The 22,030-nt window shown below is 45.7% G+C and overlaps 1 protein-coding gene across 2 annotated transcripts in view; it reads left to right on the top strand.

Annotated features, from left to right (window-relative positions):
• Positions 1–22,030, top strand: part of LOC110535113 (nitric oxide synthase, brain) — a 94,372-nt gene that overhangs the window by 7,279 nt on the left and 65,063 nt on the right. For both annotated transcript variants that reach the window (XM_036936304.1, XM_036936303.1), the window contains exons 4-6: positions 6,774–6,911; positions 18,944–19,089; positions 19,931–20,093. In XM_036936304.1, the coding sequence (XP_036792199.1) occupies positions 6,774–6,911; positions 18,944–19,089; positions 19,931–20,093 (447 nt within the window). The remainder of the gene's footprint in view (positions 1–6,773; positions 6,912–18,943; positions 19,090–19,930; positions 20,094–22,030) is intronic.

Genomic DNA, 22,030 nt, shown 5'->3' with positions numbered 1-22,030 from the left:
GGACTCACAGGAGAGCCCAGAGGTGGGTGTATGTGTTTGCCCTGACTCCGGAGTCTGACTCATAGGAGAGCCCAGAGGTTGGTGTATGTGTAAAAAGTCTATGAGACAAATGTATTATTATTCTACCAAATTACTTTTGATTCCTCCAGCCATTTATTCATATTTCCTTGATAATTGAATGCGGAAGCAGGGCGTCCACCTGTTGGGGACTTCTGCAATACATCATTCTCCATCCCAAGTGGGATGAGGAGAGACAGGAGGCTACAGAACTGCCAAATAAGGAGTTGTAGAGTTTAAATTCTTATTTCATTAAGACAGAGAGGTGTTGATGACAATAGAGGAGATGTTAATGTTATTGAATAGATCCAAACCATCTACTGTATAATCTCGAGTGGCGCAGCAGTCTAAGACACTGCATCTCAGTGCAAGAGGGGTCACGGCATTACCTGGTTTGAATCCAGGCTGCATCACATCTGGCCTTGATTGGGAGTCCCCAAGTGCGGCACACAATTGGCCCAGTGTTGGCCATTATTGTAATTAAGAATTTGTTCTTAACTGACTTGACTAGTTAAATAAAGGTTCAATAAAAAATAGTCAGTAGGTGTGGTACAGTTTGCTGTAAATGGTCAACATTTTTTATTGTTATTCTCTGGGTTTTAAATGTTCTGTCACAACACTGCCAACAGGTTCAGGAGGTAGGGATCTCCTTCGAGGCAGGTTCAGGAGGTAGCGCTCTCCTTCAAGGCAGGTTGAGGAGGTAGGGATCTCCTTCGAGACAGGTTAAGGAGGTAGGACTCTCCTTCGAGGCAGGTTCAAGAGGTAGGGCTCTCTTTCGAGGCAGGTTCAGGAGGTAGGGCTCCTCTTCGAGGCAGGATCAGGAGGTAGGGCTCTCCTTCGAGGCAGGTTCAGGAGGTAGGGCTCTCCTTCGAGGCAGTTTCAGGAGGTAGGGCTCTCCTTCGAGGCAGGGCTAGGGGATAGGGATCTCCTTCAAGGCAGGTTCAGGAGGTAGGACTCTCCTTTGAGGCAGATTCAGGAGGACGCACTCTCCTTCGAGGCAGGTTGAGGAGGTAGGGCTCTCTTCCGAGGCAGGTTCAGGAGGTAGGGCTCTCCTTCGAGGCAGGATCAGGAGGTAGGGCTCTCCTTCGAGGCAGGTTCAGGAGGTATGGCTCTCCTTTGAGGCCGTTTCAGGAGATAGGGCTCTCTTCCGAGGCAGGTTCAGGAGGTAAGGCTCTTCTTTGAGGCAGGTTCAGGAGGTAGGGCTCTCCTTCAAGGCAGGGTTAGGAGACAGGGATCTCCTCCGATGCAGGTTCAGGAGATAGGGCTCTCCTTCAAAGCAGGTTCAGGAGGTAGGGCTCTCCTTCGAGGCAGGATCAGGAGGTAGGGCTCTCCTTCGAGGCAGGATCAGGAAGTAGGGGTCTCATTCGAGGCAGGTTCAGGAGATGTGGCTCTCCTTCGCTGGAGGTTCAGGAGGTATGGCTCTCCTTTGAGGCAGGTTCAGGAGGTAGGGCTCTCTTCCGAGGCAGGTTCAGGAGGTAGGGCTCTCCTGCGAGGCAGTTTCAGGAGGTAGGGCTCTCCTTCGAGACAGGTTCAGGAGATGTGGCTCTCCTTCGCTGGAGGTTCAGGAGGTATGGCTCTCCTTCAAGGCAGGTTCAGGAGGTAGGGCACTTTGAGGCAGGTTCAGGAGGTAGGGCTCTCCTTCGAGGCAGGTTCAGGAGGTAGGGCTCTTCTCTGAGGGAGGTTCAGGAGATAGGGATCTCCTTCGAGGCAGGTTCAGTAGATTGGGCTCTCCTTCGAGGCAGGTTCAAGAGGTAGGGCTCTCCTTCGAGGCAGGTTCAGGAGGTAGGGCTCTCCTTCGAGGCAGGTTCATGAGATAGGGCTCTCCTTTTCGGGAGGTTCAGGAGATATGGCTCTCCTTCACGGGAGGTTCAGGAGGTATGGCTCTCCTTCGAGGCAGGTTCAGTAGATTGGGCTCTCCTTCGAGGCAGGTTCAGGAGGTAGGGCTCTCCTTCCAGGCAGGTTCAGGAGATAGGGATCTCCTTCGAGGCAGGTTCAGGAGGTAGGGCTCTCCTTGAGGCAGGGTTAGGAGATAGGGATCTCCTTCGAGGCAGGTTCAGGAGGTAGGGCTCTCCTTCGAGGCAGGTTCAGGAGATAGGGCTCTCCTTTGAGGGAGGTTCAGGAGGTATGGCTCTCCTTCAAAGCAGGTTCAGGAAGTAGGGCTCTCTTTCAAGGCAGGTTCAGGAGGTAGGGCTCTCCTTCGAGGCAGGTTCAGGAGGTAGGGCTCTCCTTCGAGGCAGGATCAGGAAGTAGGGGTCTCATTCGAGGCAGGTTCAGGAGATGTGGCTCTCCTTCGCTGGAGGTTCAGGAGGTATGGCTCTCCTTTGAGGCAGGTTCAGGAGGTAGGGCTCTCTTCCGAGGCAGGTTCAGGAGGTAGGGCTCTCCTGCGAGGCAGTTTCAGGAGGTAGGGCTCTCCTTCGAGACAGGTTCAGGAGATGTGGCTCTCCTTCGCTGGAGGTTCAGGAGGTATGGCTCTCCTTCAAGGCAGGTTCAGGAGGTAGGGCACTTTGAGGCAGGTTCAGGAGGTAGGGCTCTCCTTCGAGGCAGGTTCAGGAGGTAGGGCTCTTCTCTGAGGGAGGTTCAGGAGATAGGGATCTCCTTCGAGGCAGGTTCAGTAGATTGGGCTCTCCTTCGAGGCAGGTTCAAGAGGTAGGGCTCTCCTTCGAGGCAGGTTCAGGAGGTAAGGCTCTTCTTTGAGGCAGGTTCAGGAGGTAGGGCTCTCCTTCAAGGCAGGGTTAGGAGACAGGGATCTCCTCCGATGCAGGTTCAGGAGATAGGGCTCTCCTTCAAAGCAGGTTCAGGAGGTAGGGCTCTCCTTCGAGGCAGGATCAGGAGGTAGGGCTCTCCTTCGAGGCAGGATCAGGAAGTAGGGGTCTCATTCGAGGCAGGTTCAGGAGATGTGGCTCTCCTTCGCTGGAGGTTCAGGAGGTATGGCTCTCCTTTGAGGCAGGTTCAGGAGGTAGGGCTCTCTTCCGAGGCAGGTTCAGGAGGTAGGGCTCTCCTGCGAGGCAGTTTCAGGAGGTAGGGCTCTCCTTCGAGACAGGTTCAGGAGATGTGGCTCTCCTTCGCTGGAGGTTCAGGAGGTATGGCTCTCCTTCAAGGCAGGTTCAGGAGGTAGGGCACTTTGAGGCAGGTTCAGGAGGTAGGGCTCTCCTTCGAGGCAGGTTCAGGAGGTAGGGCTCTTCTCTGAGGGAGGTTCAGGAGATAGGGATCTCCTTCGAGGCAGGTTCAGTAGATTGGGCTCTCCTTCGAGGCAGGTTCAAGAGGTAGGGCTCTCCTTCGAGGCAGGTTCAGGAGGTAGGGCTCTCCTTCGAGGCAGGTTCATGAGATAGGGCTCTCCTTTTCGGGAGGTTCAGGAGATATGGCTCTCCTTCACGGGAGGTTCAGGAGGTATGGCTCTCCTTCGAGGCAGGTTCAGTAGATTGGGCTCTCCTTCGAGGCAGGTTCAGGAGGTAGGGCTCTCCTTCCAGGCAGGTTCAGGAGATAGGGATCTCCTTCGAGGCAGGTTCAGGAGGTAGGGCTCTCCTTGAGGCAGGGTTAGGAGATAGGGATCTCCTTCGAGGCAGGTTCAGGAGGTAGGGCTCTCCTTCGAGGCAGGTTCAGGAGATAGGGCTCTCCTTCGCGGGAGGTTCAGGAGGTAGGGCTCTCATTCGAGGCAGGTGCAGGAGATAGGGCTCTCCTTCGTGGGAGGTTCAGGAGGTAGGGCTCTCCTTGAGGCAGGGTTAGGAGATAGGGATCTCCTTCGAGGCAGGTTCAGGAGGTAGGGCTCTCCTTCGAGTCAGGTTCAGGAGATAGGGCTCTCCTTTGAGGGAGGTTCAGGAGGTATGGCTCTCCTTCAAAGCAGGTTCAGGAAGTAGGGCTCTCTTTCAAGGCAGGTTCAGGAGGTAGGGCTCTCCTTCGAGGCAGGTTCAGGAGATATGGCTCTCCTTTGCGGGAGGTTCAGAAGGTATGGCTCTCCTTCAAGGCTGGTTCAGGAGGTAGGGCTCTTCTTCAAGGCAGAAGCAAGCTCCCAGTGCCAGGAGTTCTCTTAGATCCTTCATGCTTCTGCATAATGTTATTGAATAGATTCATAGAGTTTGACCAGTAAATTCTCTTTATTCATTTATTCATTCATATTGTTGCATTACTCTTCACCTCTAGTTATTGTTCCTTTTCTCTCTCTTTCTCTCTCTCTTTCTCTCTTTCTTTCTCTCTCTCTTTCTCTCTCGCTTTCTCTCTCTCTCTTTCTCTCTTTCTCTTTCTCGCTCTCTTTCTCTTTCTCGCTCTCTTTCTCTCTCTCTCCCTCTCTCTTTCTCTCTCCCTCCCACTCACACTTTAACGCGTTCATTTTCCTCATCTTGATTCCTCTGGCTGTTTGACTATAGCTGTATTAGGCTCTCTTTATGTTGCCTAGCTGCATAATAGGCTTTCTGTATTGGCTGACTGTTTGTATGCTGGCTGGCTGGGTGGCTGGCTGGCTGGCTGGGTGGCTGTGTGGGTGGGTGGCTGTGTTGGTGGCTGGCTGGTTGCGTGGCTGGCTGGCTGTGTTTGGCTGTGTTGTTGGCTGGTTGTGTGGCTGGCTGGCTGCATGGCTGGGTGGCTGGCTGGCTGTGTGGATGGCAGGCTGTGTGGCTGGCTGGGTGGGTGGGTGGTTACCTGGTTGGGTGGCTGGCAGGCTTGCTGGGTGGGGGGTTGGCTGGCTGGCTGTCTGGGTGGCTGGCGGGCTGGCTGACTGTCTGGGTGGCTGGCTGACTGGGTGGCTGGCGGGCTGGGTGAGCATTTCTTATGGACACAGAATTCCTCTTCTCGCTGTGAGGAATCAAATCAATTAAAACAGGTTCACCCTCCTGTTCTTGAAAATATCAATAGATTAGATAGATTTACGTTTCACACTTTTTTACTTCCATTCTGTCAGCTAGCGATACAATTCTGCCTATTGTTTGAGGCACCTTCACTGCGTGGAGAATGCATGGCTGTGTGATTGAGAGATGATGATAAGAGCTATTACAAGGTGTGGGATTGATGGAGAGGTCTGAGTACTTAAAAAAATAGAATCAATTCAATACAACAATCCGGTGCTAAATGAAGTCCGGTGCTAAATGACATTAATTCAAGCAATTATCAGTCAATAACCGCATCGTAGGCTGCGTTTACAGAGGCAGAATAATTCTTATCTTATTTCCACTAATTGGTCTTTTGACAAATCACATCAGATATTTTTCATAGCTGATCTAATTGGTCAAAAGATCAATTAGTGAATCAAAGAAAATAATTGGTCTGTCTAAAATGAGCCAAAGTAGACAAACTGAGATAGCTTACAATTAGCAACAATAATAGTGTTTCAAGATGCTGATTGCCTTTGTACCTGATGGGGGCTGTCTCTAATTGTCATTCAGATGGTACTGTAGGAGGTTGTGCAAATACTAAATAATGCTACTCTGCCTCTATCTCTGTCTCTGTGACTGTCTATATCTTACTCACTGTAACGGCTTTCTTCCTGGGAAGGAGATGCGGACCAAAACGCAGCGTGGTTATTTTAATAAGGTAACGCAACATGAACAGAATACAAAACAATAAACGTGGCAAAACCAAAACAGTCCTAACTGGTGCAGAAAACACAAAGACAGTAAACAACCACCCACCACCCACCAATCCCAACAAGACAATGACTAACACCTGCCTCTGATTGAGAACCATATCAGGCCAAACATAGAAATAGACAAACTAGACACACAACATAGAATGCCCACCCAGCTCACACCCTGACCAACACTAAAACAAGGAAAACACAAAATAACTATAGTCAGTACCCCCCCCCCCCCCTTCCCCACAGGTGCGGACTCCGACCGCACAACCTAAACCTATAGGGGAGGGTCTAGGTGGGCATCTGTCCGCGGTGCCGGCTCTGGCGCTGGACGTGGACCCCACTCCATCATAGTCTTTGTCCACCTCCTTAGCGTCCTTTGAGTGGCGAGCCTCGCCGCCGACCTTGGGCTAGTAACCCTAACAAAGGGCCCCTGGACAGAGGACTGAGGGGCAGCTCCGGACTGAGGGGCAGCTCCGGACTGAGGGGCAGCTCCGGACTGAGGGGCAGCTCCGGACTGAGGGGCAGCTCCGGACTGAGGGGCAGCTCCGGACTGAGGGGTAGCTCAGGACTGAGGGGTAGCTCAGGACTGAGAGGTAGCTCAGGACTGAGAGGTGGCTCAGGCTGGTTGACGGCTCTGGCAGCTTCTGGCTGAATGGCGGCTCTGGCAGATCCTGGCTGAATGGCGGCTCTGGCAGATCCTGGCTGACTGGCGGCTCTGGAAGATCCTGGCTGAATGGCGGCTCTGGCAGATCCTGGCTGAATGCCGGCTCTGGCAGATCCTGGCAGAATGGCAGCTCTGGCAGATCCTGACTGAATGGCAGCTCTGGCATATCCTGGTTGAATGTCAGCTCTGGCAGATCATGGCAGCTCTGGCGGATCCTGGCTGACTGGCGGCTCTGGCGGATCCTGGCTGACTGGCGGCTCTGGCGGATCCTGGCTGACTGTTTCTATCTCCGTCTCTCTGCGACTGTCTATCGCTCTGTGTGACTGTCTCTATCTCTTTCTCTGATTCTTTCCCCCTTCTCTACCTAAAGTTCTTGTATCCAACCGCCACTGTCAGGGGTGCTCGACCGCCATCTTGGTAGAAGCATTATCGGCTAGTCTACTGACTAAAGTGTATGAATTCTCCTAAACATCTGCTTCTTCCCTCTAGCCTTCAGCCCAAGGGAGGATATCCCCTAACAAGGCTCTCCAGAATGGCAGCCCATCCAAATGCCATCGCTTCATGAAGATCAAGAATGTGGAGACTGGAGTCACGTACAATGACACTCTACACCACAGCTCTAGTAAGGTACGGAACTGACTTTATTTCTCGTCTGCAGACACTGGCTTCTTCTCATCAATCAATCAGTCAATTTGTTAATCATTAACCAATTAGCCAATCAATTAATCAGTCAACGGACTGTGTGGCTTCTCATCTGTACAACAGTTGCTTCCTCTCATCAATCAATTGATTAGTCAATTAGCTAATCAATCAAACAATTAATTTAATCAAATTAGTGTGTACTTATATAGCCATTTTCTTACAAATACGGCAGATAATATATATTTTTTTATAATAATATATATTTTTTAGGAACTCCGTCGAGGTCTCAACTTACTGTTGAGAGTTAGAATATTAGAATACACAAGGTGAAATTTCAAAATTTAGTTTAGTCAAATTTAGTCACTCAATTAGCTCATGTCAGCAGTCACTCAATTAGCCCATATCAGCAGTCACTCAGTTAGCCCATATCAGCAGTCACTCAGTTAGCCCATATCAGCAGTCACTCAATTAGCCCATATCAGCAGTCACTCAGTTAGCCCATATCAGCAGTCACTCAGTTAGCCCATATCAGCTGTCACTCAGTTAGCCCATATCAGCAGTCACTCAATTAGCCCATATCAGCAGTCACTCAGTTAGCCCATGTCAGCAGTCACTCAGTTAGCCCATGTCAGCAGTCACTCAGTTAGCCCATATCAGCAGTCACTCAGTTAGCCCATATCAGCAGTCACTCAATTAGCTCATATCAGCAGTCACTCAATTAGCTCATATCAGCAGTCACTCAATTAGCCCATATCAGCAGTCACTCAATTAGCCCATATCAGCAGTCACTCAATTAGCCCATATCAGCAGTCACTCAATTAGCTCATATCAGCAGTCACTCAATTAGCTCATATCAGCAGTCACTCAATTAGCCCATATCAGCAGTCACTCAATTAGCCCATATCAGCAGTCACTCAATTAGCCCATATCAGCAGTCACTCAATTAGCCCATATCAGCAGTCACTCAATTAGCCCATATCAGCAGTCACTCAGTTAGCCCATATCAGCAGTCACTCAATTAGCCCATATCAGCAGGTTTTAGATTGGTAAGTTAGTCTAGCCAGCTATCTAAACGTGTAGTAATCATGGTTGAATTATCGACTGTGGGGGCCCCCATTGATTTTGTCAGTCACTCTCACACAGATATAATCTTAAAAACTGTAAACATTTCTCTCCAGCATATGGCAAAATGTAACTTAGGAGCCCCAAAAGGCTGGAGCCGACTGACTGCATGTGTGGGTATAGATGTGGGTATGGATGGGGGTACGGATGTGGGGATGGATGTGGGTATAGATGTGGGGATGGATTTGGGGATGGATGTGGGGATGGATGTGGGGATGGATGTGGGTACGGATGTGGGTATAGATGTGGGGATGGATGTGGGTATAGATGTGGGTATAGATGTGGGTATAGATGTGGGGATGGATGTGGGGATGGATGTGGGGATGGATGTGGGGATGGATGTGGGGATGGATGTGGGGATGGATGTGGGTATGGATGTGGGTATGGATGTGGGTACGGATGTGGGTACGGATGTGGGGATGGATGTGGGTACGGATGTGGGTACGGATGTGGGGACGGATCTGGGTACGGATGTGGGTACGGATGTGGGGATGGATGTGGGTACAGATGTGGGGATGGATGTGGGGATGCATACCCGCAAGCCACTGTGGCCCCTCATGAGTTGCCCATCTTAAGCATTTAGCCATTCATCTGCACAGATAGCTCTGCAGCCGTCGCCTGGTCTTTTAACATGAGCCTAGCTAATTATTTCAGCGACTTATCGGACGACAGCCTGCTATGCATCCCAATGAATGTGCCTCGTCTCTAATAGCACATCTTCAGATGTATAAAAAATCACAGAATTATGTTTTTCTCAGTCATATAAAGAACAGCTGCGTGGCATGAATGCCCAGAGCTTTATGTCGAGCGGAAGTATTGAGGCAAGAGTGAATCCTTTGTTTTATTTTTAACACTCTGTTCATCATCACCCTTTTTCCCCTTTCTCTCTTCCCCTCTCTCTTTCTTCCTCTTTCCATCTCTCTCTCACTTCCCCTCTCTTTCTTCCTCTTTCCATCTCTCTCTCTGTCTGTCTCTGTCTCTGTCTCTGTCTCTCTGTCTGTCTCTCTGTCTGTCTCTGTCTCTGTCTCTGTCTCTGTCTCTGTCTCTGTCTCTGTCTCTGTCTCTGTCTCTGTCTCTGTCTCTGTCTCTGTCTCTCTCTGTCTCTGTCTCTGTCTGTCTCTGTCTCTGTCTCTGTCTCTTTATCTCTCTGGGACAGTGCCAGTGCCACATGTGTTGTTGTTTTGACTGTGTACTCCAGCACTTTGAATTTGAAATGATACAATTACAATGACTTTTTAATTTAATCGTTAAGAAATTACAGCACTTTTGGTAAACAGTCCATCTTTTTAATAGAGTAAAACTATTAGGACAAATTCACTTATATGTGTGTTGAAGTTATGTTTCAGATTATTTTGTGCCCAATAGAAATTATTTTTCTTAACACTTCTACATTCATGTGGCTGCAACCATGATTACGGATAGTCCTGAATGAATCGTGAATAATGATGAGTGAGAAAGTTACAGATGCACAAATGCATCTGACAAATTTGAAAAGTCAAAACTACTTGTACTACTTTAATACACATAGAAGTGAATTTGTCCAAATACTTTTGGTCCCCTAAAATGGGGCGACTATGTACAAAAAGTGCTGTAAATTCTAAACGGTTCACTCGATGGATGAAAATACCCTCAAATAAAAATGGACAGTCTGCACTTTAAATTCATAGTCATTGTATAATGTAAAATCCAAAGTGCTGGAGTACAGAGCCAAAACAACAAAAAGTGTGTCACTGTCCCAAAACTTTAGGCGCTCACTGTATCTTCGGAAAGCATTCAGACCCATTGACCTTTAAACATTTTGTTAGACTTATTCTAAAATTCATTTAATCTTTTTAACTCTCAGACATCTTAACACAATACACGATAATGACAAAGCAAAAACATGTTTTTATAAATTTAATTGAATATTAAATTGAAATATTACATTTAAGTAAGTATTCAGACCCTTTACTCAGTACTTTGTTGAAGCATCTTTGGCACCGATTACAGCATTGAGTCTCTTTGGGTATGACGCTACAAGCTTGGCACACCTGTATTTGGGGAGTTTCTCCCATTCTTCTCTGCAGATCCTCTCAAGCTCTGTCAGGTTGGATGGGGAGCGTTGCTGCACAGCTATTTTCAGGTCTCGCCAGAGATGTCTGGGCTCTGGCTGAGCCACTCAAGGACAATCAGAGACTTGTCTCAAAGCCACTCCTGCGTTGTCTTGGCTGTGTGCTTAGGGTCGTTGTCCTGTTGAAGGTGAATCTTCGCCCCAGTCTGAGGTCCTGAGCGCTCTGGAGCAGGTTTTCATCAAGGATCTCTCTGTACTTTGCTCCGTTCATATTTCCCTTGATCCTGACGAGTGTCCCAGTCCCTGCTGCTGAAAAACATTCCCACAGCATGATGCTGCCACCACCATGCGTCACCGTAGGGATGGTGCCAGGTTTCCTCCTGACGTGACGCTTGGCAATCAGGCCAAGAGTTCAATTTTGGGTTCATCAGATCTTGTTTCTCATGGTCTGAGAGTCTTTAGGTGCCTTTTGGCAAACTCCAAGCGGGCTGTCATGTGCCTTTTACTGAGGAGTGGCTTCTGTCTGGCGACTCTACCATAAAGGCCTGATTGGTGGAGTGCTGCAGAGATGGTTGTTCTTCTGGAAGGTTCTCCCATGTCCACAGAGTAACTCTGGAGCTCTGTCAGAGTGACCATCGGGTTCCTGGTCACCTTCCTGACCAAGGCCCTTCTCCAACCTATTGCTCAGTTTGGCTGGGCGGCCAGCTCTAGGAAGAGTCTGGTGGTTCAAAACTTCTTCCATTTAAGAATTATGGAGGCCACTGTGTTCTTGGGGACCTTTAATGCTGCATAAAGTTTTTGCTACCCTTCCCCGGATCTGTGCCTCGACACAATCCTGTCTCGGAGCTCTACGGACATTTCCTTCGACCTCATGACTTGTTTTTTTTCTCTGATATGCACTGTCAACTGTGGGGCCTTATATAGACAGGTTTGTACATTTAAAAATAATGTCCAATCAACTGAATTTACCACAGGTGGCCTCCAATCAAGTTGCAGAAACATCTCAAGGATGATCAATGGAAACAATTTCACCTGAGCTCAATTTCAAGTCTCATAGCAATTGTAAAAACCTGGGGTATTGTGTGTAGATTAATGAGGATTTAATCAAAATAAATACCATTTTCGAATAAGGCTATAACGTAACAAAATGTGTAAAAAGTGAAGGGATACTTTACGAATGCACTGTATATAAACTATATATACAAAAGTATGTGGACACCCCGTCAAATGAATGGATTGGGCTATTTCAGACACACCCGTTACTGATAGGTGTGTCATGGCCATGCAATCTCCATAGACAAACTTTGGTAGTAGAATGGCCTTACTGAAGAGCTCAGTGACTTTCATCGTGGCATATTCATAGGATGCCACCTTTCCAACAAGTCAGTTTGTAAAATTTCTGCCCTGCTAGAACTGCCCCGGTTAACTGTGTCAAAGTGCTGTTATTATGAAGTGGAAATGTCTAAAAAAGCTCAGCTGCGAAATTGTAGGCCACACAAGCTCACAGAAATGGACCGCCGAGTGCTGAATCGCGTAGCGTGTAAAAATAGTTTGTCCTCGGTTGCAACACTCCCTACCGAGTTCTAAACTGCCTCTGGAAGCAACGTCAGCGCAATAACTGTTTGTCAGGAACTTCATGAAATGGGTTTCCAAGGCCGAGCAGACGAACACAAGCCTAAGATCACCATGGCAATGCCTAGCATCGGCTAGAGTGGTGTAAACCTCGCCGCCATTGGACTCTGGAGCAGTGGAAACGCTTTGTCTGGAGTGATAAATCATGCTTCACCATCTGGCAGTCCGACAGACAAATCTAGACTTTGTGGATGCCAGCAGAACGCTACCTGCCCCGATGCATAGTGCCAACTGAAATGTTTGGTAGAAGAGGAATAATGGTCTGTTTTTCATGGTTCAGGCCCCTTGAAGGGAAATCTTAAAGCTTCAGCATACAAAGACATTCTAGACCATTCTGTGCTTCCAACTTTGTGGCAACAGTTTGGGTAAGGCCCTTTCCTGTTCCAACATGACAATGCCCGCGTGCACAAAGTGAGGTTCATACAGAAATGGTTTGTCGAGATCGGTGTGGAAGAACTTGACTGGCCTGCACAGAGCCCTGACCTCAACCCCATCGAACACCTTTGAGATTAATTGGAACGCCGATTGCGAACCAGGCCTAATCGCCCAACATCAGTGCCCGACCTCACTAATGCTCTTGTGGCTGAATGGAAGCAAGTTCCAGCAGCAATGTTCCAACATCTAGTGAAAATCCTTCCCAGAAGAGTGGAGGCTGTTATAGCAGCAAAGTGGGACCAACTCCATATTAAAGCCCATGATTTTGGAATGAGATGTTCGACCAGCAGTTGTCCACATACTTTTGGTCATGTAGTTTATGTGTATATATACATGTACTGTATATCCTTTTCCTCTGTCTCTGTATCTCTGTCTCTCTGTATCTCTGTCTCTCTGTATCTCTGTCTCTCTCTCTCTCTCTTTCTCTGTCTCTCTCTCTTTCTCTGTCCCCCTGCGTCCCTCTTTATCTCCCTCTCCCTCTCTCTTATCTCCCCTCGTCATTCTCATCGGCTGTTTTTGTACGTCTTGTTTACTTCTGCGACTTAAGCGAGCGTCACACTAAGGATGAGGTTGTTTGAGTACGGGAAGAGGGGGGGAAGGGATTTTTAGGGCAAGGCCTGAGTGGCTGGACAGAGTGATTGGGTGTGTGGTTCATCCAACATGACTAGACTGCCCATTTTAGCGGCAGCGTTGTTGAGTTACTGTTAAATTTCCGCTCTGTGTTCGTGCTCGGCCAAACATTTTCTGCCTTTTTTTTTCTCTCTGTCTAATTTGGCGAATGCATAGATGCGGTAAAGAGGTCAATGGAACGCAGGCTGTAGGGGATAGAAGAAAGACCCTGGATTGGCACACGTTCAACAAATTTGTTATTACAAAGTGGATATTTGTCATATACTTCATGATTGATGTATTGTAACAGGTCGACCATGTGGTTACTAAAATCCTATTTGGATATCGTTAGTTTGCTGTTTTCGCTGCATTACATTTAGAAATGTTTCCTTTTTATTGTTTAGAGGAAGTGACTGCTAAAGAATGTTCAGACACTAAATAAAGAATTCCTTTAGTGTCTCTCTCTCTGTAAAACAGAAATGCCACGGCTTGAGCGATGGGTCCCCTGGGGCTTTCTTTCTCTCGCTTATAATAAATTCCCAAGCTCTTTCTCTCTCTCTCTCTTTCTCTCTCTCTCTCTCTCTCTCTCTCTCTCTCTCTCTTTCTCTTTCTCTTTCTCTTTCTCTTTCTCTTTCTCTTTCTCTTTCTCTTTCTCTTTCTCTTTCTCTTTCTCTTTCTCTTTCTCTTTCTCTTTCTCTTTCTCTTTCTCTTTCTCTTTCTTTTTCTTTTTCTCTTTCTCTTTCTCTTTCTCTTTCTCTCTCTCTCTCTCTCTCTCTCTCAATTCAATTTCAATTTGCTTTATTGGCATGACGTAACAATGTACATATTGCCAAAGCTTATTTTGGATATTTACAATATAAAAATGAGAATCAAAATTGTCAATGGGACAACAGTAACAACAATAACCAAGTGTCAAAATAACCACAACAATAAGCATACAGTAGAGGACATGTGCTTATCACATCACTCAACTTATGGCAGGCAGCAATGTAGTGCGCTGCCAACCCACAGCTCTCTGCGTCCACCCCCAACAGGACGGGTAGCCTACTCTCATCATAGAGGTCTTTGAAACCTTGAACAAGGGTTTCAAATTTGGGGAAATGACACTCTAATTGTTTTATAGGAAATACAGCTCCGTCTCAGGTTCTGCTGTTGTGCAGCGGTTGCACAGCCTTTCCTCTACAGGGAGACAGGTTTTCTTGTGTCTACCCTTCTCAATGGCAAGGCTGTGCTCACTACTTTGTCAAGGTTTTTCTAAGGTTTTGATCAGTAACCGTGGTCAAATAGCCACGGTGTACTGTCGATTTAGGGTCAGATAGCACTGCATTTTGCTTTGTGCTTGTGTTTCCCAATAAGCAATGTAGTTTTGACTGTGTTGTACTTTGGTTTATCCTGATTGATTGGATTTTCTGGTCCTGAGGCTTCAGTGTGTTAGTAGAACAGGTTTGTGAACTCAGCCCCAGGACCAGCTAGATGAGGGGACTCTTTTCTTTGCTCAGCTCTTGGCATTGCAGGGCTTGGTAGTGATATGAGAGGGGGTCACTGTATTTTAGATGTTTCCAAAACTTAATTGCTCTTTTTTGAGTTTTTATTATTAGTGGATATTGGCCTAATTCTGCCCTGCATCCATTGTTTGTAGTTTTCCTCTGGACATGTAGGATAATCTTACAGAACTCTGCATGCAGGGTTTCAATGGGGTGTTTGTCCCATGTGATGAAATCTTGTCAAGTGGACCCCATACCTCGCTGCCATAAAGTGCAATTGGTTCAATGACATATTCAATTAGTTTTAGCCAAATTTGAATAGGTATTTCAATTTGAATTAGCTTTTTAATGGCATAGAATGCCCTGCGTGCTTTCTCTCTCACTGCCTCATTAAGGTGTCCAGTTGAGCTTATTTTTAAACCTAAGTAATTGTAGTGTGTGCAGTACTCTATATATTTTGTACCAATTAGACTTTGGTCTTATTCCCTGAGATCTGGATCTTCTCTGGAAAATCATTATTTTAGTCTTTTTGGGGTTTACTGCCAGGGCCCAGGTCTGGCAGTACTGCTCTAGCAGGTCCAGGCTCTGCTGTAGGCCATGTGCTGTGGGTGACAGTAGGCACATGTCATCTGCAAAGAGTAGGCATTTAACTTCTGAATTGTGGAGACTAACACCAGGGGCTGAGGATTTTTCGAGAATAGTGGCCAATTCGTTGATGTAAATATTGAAGAGTGTAGGGCTCAGATTGCAACCCCGACGAAGGCATTATATGGTATTATTTTGGTGGACATGTTTATCTATCAGGGTGTGTAGGGTGTAAATATGATTAGTTGTGCGATGTTTTGGTATAAATCCAATTAGGCTTTTACTCAAGACATTGTGCTTATTAAGGAAGTTTAGAACTCTTACATTTATAATACTACAGAAAACCTTCCCCAGGTTACTGTTCACACATGCCTCTGTAATTGTTGGTCAAATTTGTCTCCGTTTTTAAAGATTGGGGTTATGAGTCCTTGATTCCAGATTTCAGGGAAATAACCTACATTCAGGATCAAATTAAACAGTTTTATTATAGCCAATTCAAATTTTGCACTAGTGAGTTTGAGCATCTAATTTAGGATGCCATCAGGTCCGCATGTTTTTTTACATTTGAGAGCCTGAAGTTTCTTATAGAGCTCCTGGTCAGTAATAGTTTAGTTTCTTATAGAGCTCCTGGTCAGTAATAGTTTAGTTTCTTATAGAGCTCCTGGTCAGTAATAGTTTAGTTTCTTATAGAGCTCCTGGTCAGTAATAGTTTAGTGTCTTATAGAGCTCCTGGTCAGTAATAGTTTAGTTTCTTATAGAGCTCCTGGTCAGTAATAGTTTAGTGTCTTATAGAGCTCCTGGTCAGTAATAGTTTAGTTTCTTATAGAGCTCCTGGTCAGTAATAGTTTAGTTTCTTATAGAGCTCCTGGTCAGTAATAGTTTAGTTTCTTATAGAGCTCCTGGTCAGTAATAGTTTAGTTTCTTATAGAGCTCCTGGTCAGTAATAGTTTAGTTTCTTATAGAGCCCCTGGTCAGTAATAGTTTAGTTTCTTATAGAGCTCCTGGTCAGTAATAGTTTAGTTTCTTATAGAGCTCCTGGTCAGTAATAGTTTAGTTTCTTATAGAGCTCCTGGTCAGTAATAGTTTAGTTTCGTATAGAGCTCCTGGTCAGTAATAGTTTAGTGTCTTATAGAGCTCCTGGTTAGTAATAGTTTAGTTTCGTATAGAGCTCCTGGTCAGTAATAGTTGAGTTTCTTATAGAGCTCCTGGTCAGTAATAGTTTAGTTTCTTATAGAGCTCCTGGTCAGGAATAGTTTAGTTTCGTATAGAGCTCCTGGTCAGTAATAGTTTAGTTTCTTATAGAGCTCCTGGTCAGTAATAGTTTAGTTTCTTATAGAGCTCCTGGTCAGTAATAGTTTAGTTTCTTATAGAGCTCCTGGTCAGTAATAGTTTAGTTTCTTATAGAGCCCCTGGTCAGTAATAGTTTAGTTTCTTATAGAGCTCCTGGTCAGGAATAATTTAGTTTCTTATAGAGCCCCTGGTCAGTAATAGTTTAGTTTCTTATAGAGCTCCTGGTCAGGAATAGTTTAGTTTCTTATAGAGCTCCTGGTCAGTAATAGTTTAGTTTCTTATAGAGCTCCTGGTCAGTAATAGTTTAGTTTCTTATAGAGCTCCTGGTCAGTAATAGTTTAGTTTCTTATAGAGCTCCTGGTCAGTAATAGTTTAGTTTCTTATAGAGCCCCTGGTCAGTAATAGTTTAGTTTCTTATAGAGCTCCTGGTCAGGAATAATTTAGTTTCTTATAGAGCCCCTGGTCAGTAATAGTTTAGTTTCTTATAGAGCTCCTGGTCAGGAATAGTTTAGTTTCTTATAGAGCTCCTGGTCAGTAATAGTTTAGTTTCTTATAGAGCTCCTGGTCAGTAATAGTTTAGTTTCTTATAGAGCTCCTGGTCAGGAATAGTTTAGTTTCTTATAGAGCTCCTGGTCAGGAATAGTTTAGTTTCTTATAGAGCTCCTGGTCAGGAATAGTTTAGTTTCTTATAGAGCTCCTGGTCAGGAATAGTTTAGTTTCTTATAGAGCTCCTGGTCAGTAATAGTTTAGTTTCTTATAGAGCTCCTGGTCAGTAATAGTTTAGTTTCTTACAGAGCTCCTGGTCAGTAATAGTTTAGTTTCTTACAGAGCTCCTGGTCAGTAATAGTTTAGTTTCTTATAGAGCTCCTGGTCAGTAATAGTTTAGTTTCTTATAGAGCTCCTGGTCAGTAATAGTTTAGTTTCTTATAGAGCTCCTGGTCAGTAATAGTTTAGTTTCTTATAGAGCTCCTGGTCAGTAATAGTTTAGTTTCTTATAGAGCTCCTGGTCAGTAATAGTTTAGTTTCTTATAGAGCTCCTGGTCAGTAATAGTTTAGTTTCTTATAGAGCTCCTGGTCAGTAATAGTTGAGTTTCTTATAGAGCTCCTGGTCAGTAATAGTTTAGTTTCTTATAGAGCTCCTGGTCAGGAATAGTTTAGTTTCGTATAGAGCTCCTGGTCAGTAATAGTTTAGTTTCTTATAGAGCTCCTGGTCAGTAATAGTTTAGTTTCTTATAGAGCTCCTGGTCAGTAATAGTTTAGTTTCTTACAGAGCTCCTGGTCAGTAATAGTTTAGTTTCTTACAGAGCTCCTGGTCAGTAATAGTTTAGTTTCTTATAGAGCTCCTGGTCAGTAATAGTTTAGTTTCTTACAGAGCTCCTGGTCAGTAATAGTTTAGTTTCTTACAGAGCTCCTGGTCAGTAATTGGGGAGTCCAATGGATTTTGACTGTCCTTTATAGCTTTTTCTAATCCATTCAACATTAATGAAGGCGTAATTCACCATTATTTGGGTCTCTGTGCTTTTGGTTTGACAGTGTTCTATGTTTTTTCCTTATAATTTTACAATCTGCATCAAACCAGTTGTCATCTGTGATCTTTTTTGTTTTGTTTTGTTTTGTTTTTTATCCATTTCAAATGTGCTTCTTTTGCCGTTTGCCTGAATATATAGTTGATGTTTTTTACTGCCAGATTGATGCCTTCTTTACTGTGAGTGAATGTGCTATCCAGACAGTTATCTAAGAGTGTTGTATATGTTGGTTACTGGTTGCTTTCTGGTGTTCTTCTGTGCTGTTTTGTGCCCATCTGTATGAACTTCTGATGTTGTACAGCTTACTGGGCTGTGAATGTCTGATGTTGTACAGCTCACTGGGCTGTGAATGTCTGGTTGTTTCCATGTCTGTTCTTTTCAGAAACAACGTAATATGGCTGTGATCAGACAGAGGTGTTAGTGGCTTGACAGTGAATGAGCTGGGAGAGAAAGGGTCAATGTCTGTAATCATATAGTCTACTGTGCTGTGGCCAAGAGGTGAGCAATAGGTGAATCTCCCCAAAGAGTCCCCCCGTAAGCTACCATTGACAAAGTACAGACCCAGGCTTTGACAGAGCTACAACAGATCCCTTCCATTGTTGTTGATAGTGCTGTCTCTGTTGTTTCTATGGGGAGATGAAGACAGTTAGAAACAGTATGGCCTGTAATAAAGCTGTCCCCTTGTGTGCTCGTTAGATCAGGTAGTGTTCCTGTGCGCGCATTTGTGTCCCCATATTTGTGTCCCCACATGTGTCTCTCGCTCTCTGAGGCTGCCACTATAACTCAATGAATAATTCAGTCATTCTGGACATATCTGTTGAAAGGGGCAATCTGCAGTTCGAGCAATAACAAAGAGCTGAGGGATGGGGCTGGAGAAATGTAACCACTCTCAAATTCATAGACAGAACCATGGATGTAAGGACTGACCACCCATGACCTCGAGAGAGAGGGAGAGGGAGAGGGACAGAGGGTCAGAGAGAGAATGCACCTGCACGAGACAAAGAACACATATACTTTTCCCCTGGGGGCTGTGATGTGTGATCAGAAGTCCCCTGGGGGCTGTGATGTGTGATCAGAAGTCCCCTGGGGGCTGTGACGTGTGATCAGAAGTCCCCTGGGGGCTGTGATGTGTGATCAGAAGTCCCCTGGGGGCTGTGATGTGTGATCAGAACTGTGATTACTATAGATGGAAGCCATGTGATTCCTCAATGGCTTTTGTTCTACAAGGAAATTACATGTGATCAGAGCCTTGTGTGATGTAATGTCATCCACGTTGCCTTTCAGTTGCCGATGTGCACTGAGCGTGTGTGTTTCGGGTCTATCATGACACCAAGTCAGGGGAGCCGCAAGCCAGATGAGTCTCGGACCAAAGAAGAGCTGCTGCCGCTGGCTACTGACTTCATAGACCAGTACTACACCTCCATCAAAAGGCAGGAGAGTTGCACAAACACCCTATACTTTAGTTATTTACATACCTTTGAATGTACTTGCATGCGTCCCTCATTGCCAGCATCCTCACCAGTAGTACAAATGTAATTTGTTTGTCCTCATATACATATGATGGAAATAGTACTCTAAAAATGTGTTACTTTAAAGTACCTCTTTCTCTGTGACACTCATGCCTGGGTGCCCATAATGGTTTTTTTTATAACAAATAAAATGTATTTTATTGAGGGAAAGGTTTGGGGGAAAGGTTTGGAAACGGCTCATAATAATGTCCGGAACGGAGCCAATAGAATGGCATCAAACACCTGGAAACCATGAAAACCATGTGTTTAATGTATTTGAAAACGTTCTACTGATTCCGCTCCAGTCGTTACCACGAGCCCGTCCTCCCCAATTAAGGTACCACCAGCCTCCTGTGGCTCACACATACATATATATTCCTATACATTCAGGAAGAGCACAGCCTCCATATAATTCATTTCACAATAATAATGTATAGCTCTTTTTACTTGCACACAATATACTGTAGCTTGGTCACCCCAGCCCCAGGGGTCCACCGCGCTGCAACGCCCCAACCCAACACACCCCCACGCTTCAGGAACTTTGTGAAACATGCTTTACTGGCTTCGGGTGTACTAGGCCAGGGCCAGAATGCCAATCCACAGGACGGTGGACCCCCGGGGCCAGAGCAGCCCAGCAGCTAAGAATAGCCTAAAGAGGTTTAGAGAATGTTTTTGATGCAAAACGGACTCTAAATGCAATTGTTCTGACATGACCCTTGTGTTACCCCCGGCTCTGTCCTCCTGCCTGTGTATACTGTAACAGGTTTGGCTCGAAGGCCCACCTTGACCGGCTCGAGGAGGCGACTAAGGAGATAGAGGGTTCTGGAACGTACCAGCTGAAGGACACAGAGCTGATCTACGGAGCCAAACACGCCTGGAGGAACGCTTCCCGCTGTGTAGGACGTATCCAGTGGTCCAAACTACAGGTCAGTAACAACACTGTGTAGGACGTATCCAGTGGTCCAAACTACAGGTCAGTAACAGCACTGTGTAGGACGTATCCAGTGGTCCAAGCTACAGGTCAGTAACAACACTGTGTAGGACGTATCCAGTGGTCCAAACTACAGGTCAGTAACAACACTGTGTAGGACGCATCCAGTGGTCCAAACTACAGGTCAGTAACAACACTGTGTAGGACGCATCCAGTGGTCCAAACTACAGGTCAGTAACAGCACTGTAAGCAGTATATACAGTAGGGAGAATAAGTATTTGATACACTGCCGATTTTGCAGGTTTTCCTACTTACAAAGCATGTAGAGGTCTGTAATTTTTATCATATGTACACTTCAACTGTGATAGACGAAAATCCAGAAAATCACATTGTATGATTTTTAAGTAATTCATTTGCATTTTATTGCATGACATAAGTATTTGATACATCAGAAAAGCAGAACTTAATATTTGGTACAGAAACCTTTGTTTGCAATTACAGAGATCATACGTTTCCTGTAGTTCTTGACCAGGTTTGCACACACTGCAGCAGGGATTTTGGCCCACTCCTCCATACAGACCTTCTCCAGATCCTTCAGGTTTCGGGGCTGTCGCTGGGCAATACGGACTTTCAGCTCCCTCCAAAGATTTTCTATTGGGTTCAGGTCTGGAGACTGGCTAGGCCACTCCAGGACCTTGAGATGCTTCTTACGGAGCCACTCCTTAGTTGCCCTGGCTGTGTGTTTCAGGTCGTTGTCAAGCTGGAACACCCAGCCACGACCCATCTTCAATGCTCTTACTGAGGGAAGGAGGTTGTCGGCCATGATCTCGCGATACATGGCCCCATCCATCCTCCCCTCAATATGGTGCAGTCATCCTGTCCCCTTTGCAGAAAAGCATCCCCAAAGAATGATGTTTCCACCTCCATGCTTTACGGTTGGGATGGTGTTCTTGGGGTTGTACTCATCCTTCTTCTTCCTCCAAACACGGCAAGTGGAGTTTAGACCAAAAAGCTCTATTTTTGTCTCATCAGACCACATGACCTTCTTCCATTCCTCCTCTGGATCATCCAGATGGTCATAGGGACACTTCAGACGGGCCTGGACATTGGCTTGAGCAGGGGGACCTTGCGTGCGCTGCAGGATTTTAATCCATGACGGCGTAGTGTGTTACTAATGGTTTTCTTTGAGACTGTGGTCCCAGCTCTCTTCAGGTCATTGACCAGGTCCTGCCGTGTAGTTCTGGGCTGATCCCTCACCTTCCTCATGATCATTGATGCCCCACACGAGGTGAGATCTTGCATGGAGCCCCAGACCGAGGGAGATTGACCGTCATCTTGAACTTCTTCCATTTTCTAATAATTGCGCCAACAGTTGTTGCCTTCTCACCAAGCTGCTTGCCTATTGTCCTGTCGCCCATCCCATCCTTGTGCAGGTCTACAATTTTATCCCTGATGTCCTTACACAGCTCCCTGGTCTTGGCCATTGTGGAGAGGTTGAAGTCTGTTTGATTGAGTGTGTGGACAGGTGTCTTTTATACAGGTAACGAGTTCAAACAGGTGCAGTTAATACAGGTAATGAGTGGAGAACAGGAGGGCTTCTTAAAAAAAACTAACAGGTCTGTGAGAACCGGAATTCTTACTGGTTGGTAAGTGATCAAATACTTATGTCATGCAATAAAATGCAAATTAATTACTTAAAAATCATACAATGTGATTTTCCAGATTTCTGTTTTAGATTCCGTCTCTCACAGTTGAAGTGTACCTATGATAAAAATGACAGACCTCTACATGCTTTGTAAGTAGGAAAACCTGCAAAATCCGCAGTGTATCAAATACTTGTTCTCCCCACTGTATATATATATATTTATATATTTAAATTCTGCACTCTGACATTGCTCAATCTGATATTTCTTCATTTCTTTATTATTTTTG

Source organism: Oncorhynchus mykiss, chromosome 11 (genome assembly GCF_013265735.2).
Source record: "Oncorhynchus mykiss isolate Arlee chromosome 11, USDA_OmykA_1.1, whole genome shotgun sequence".
Classification (NCBI taxonomy): Eukaryota; Metazoa; Chordata; class Actinopteri; order Salmoniformes; family Salmonidae; genus Oncorhynchus; species Oncorhynchus mykiss.
This window is presented reverse-complemented; position numbering and strand designations above follow the sequence as displayed.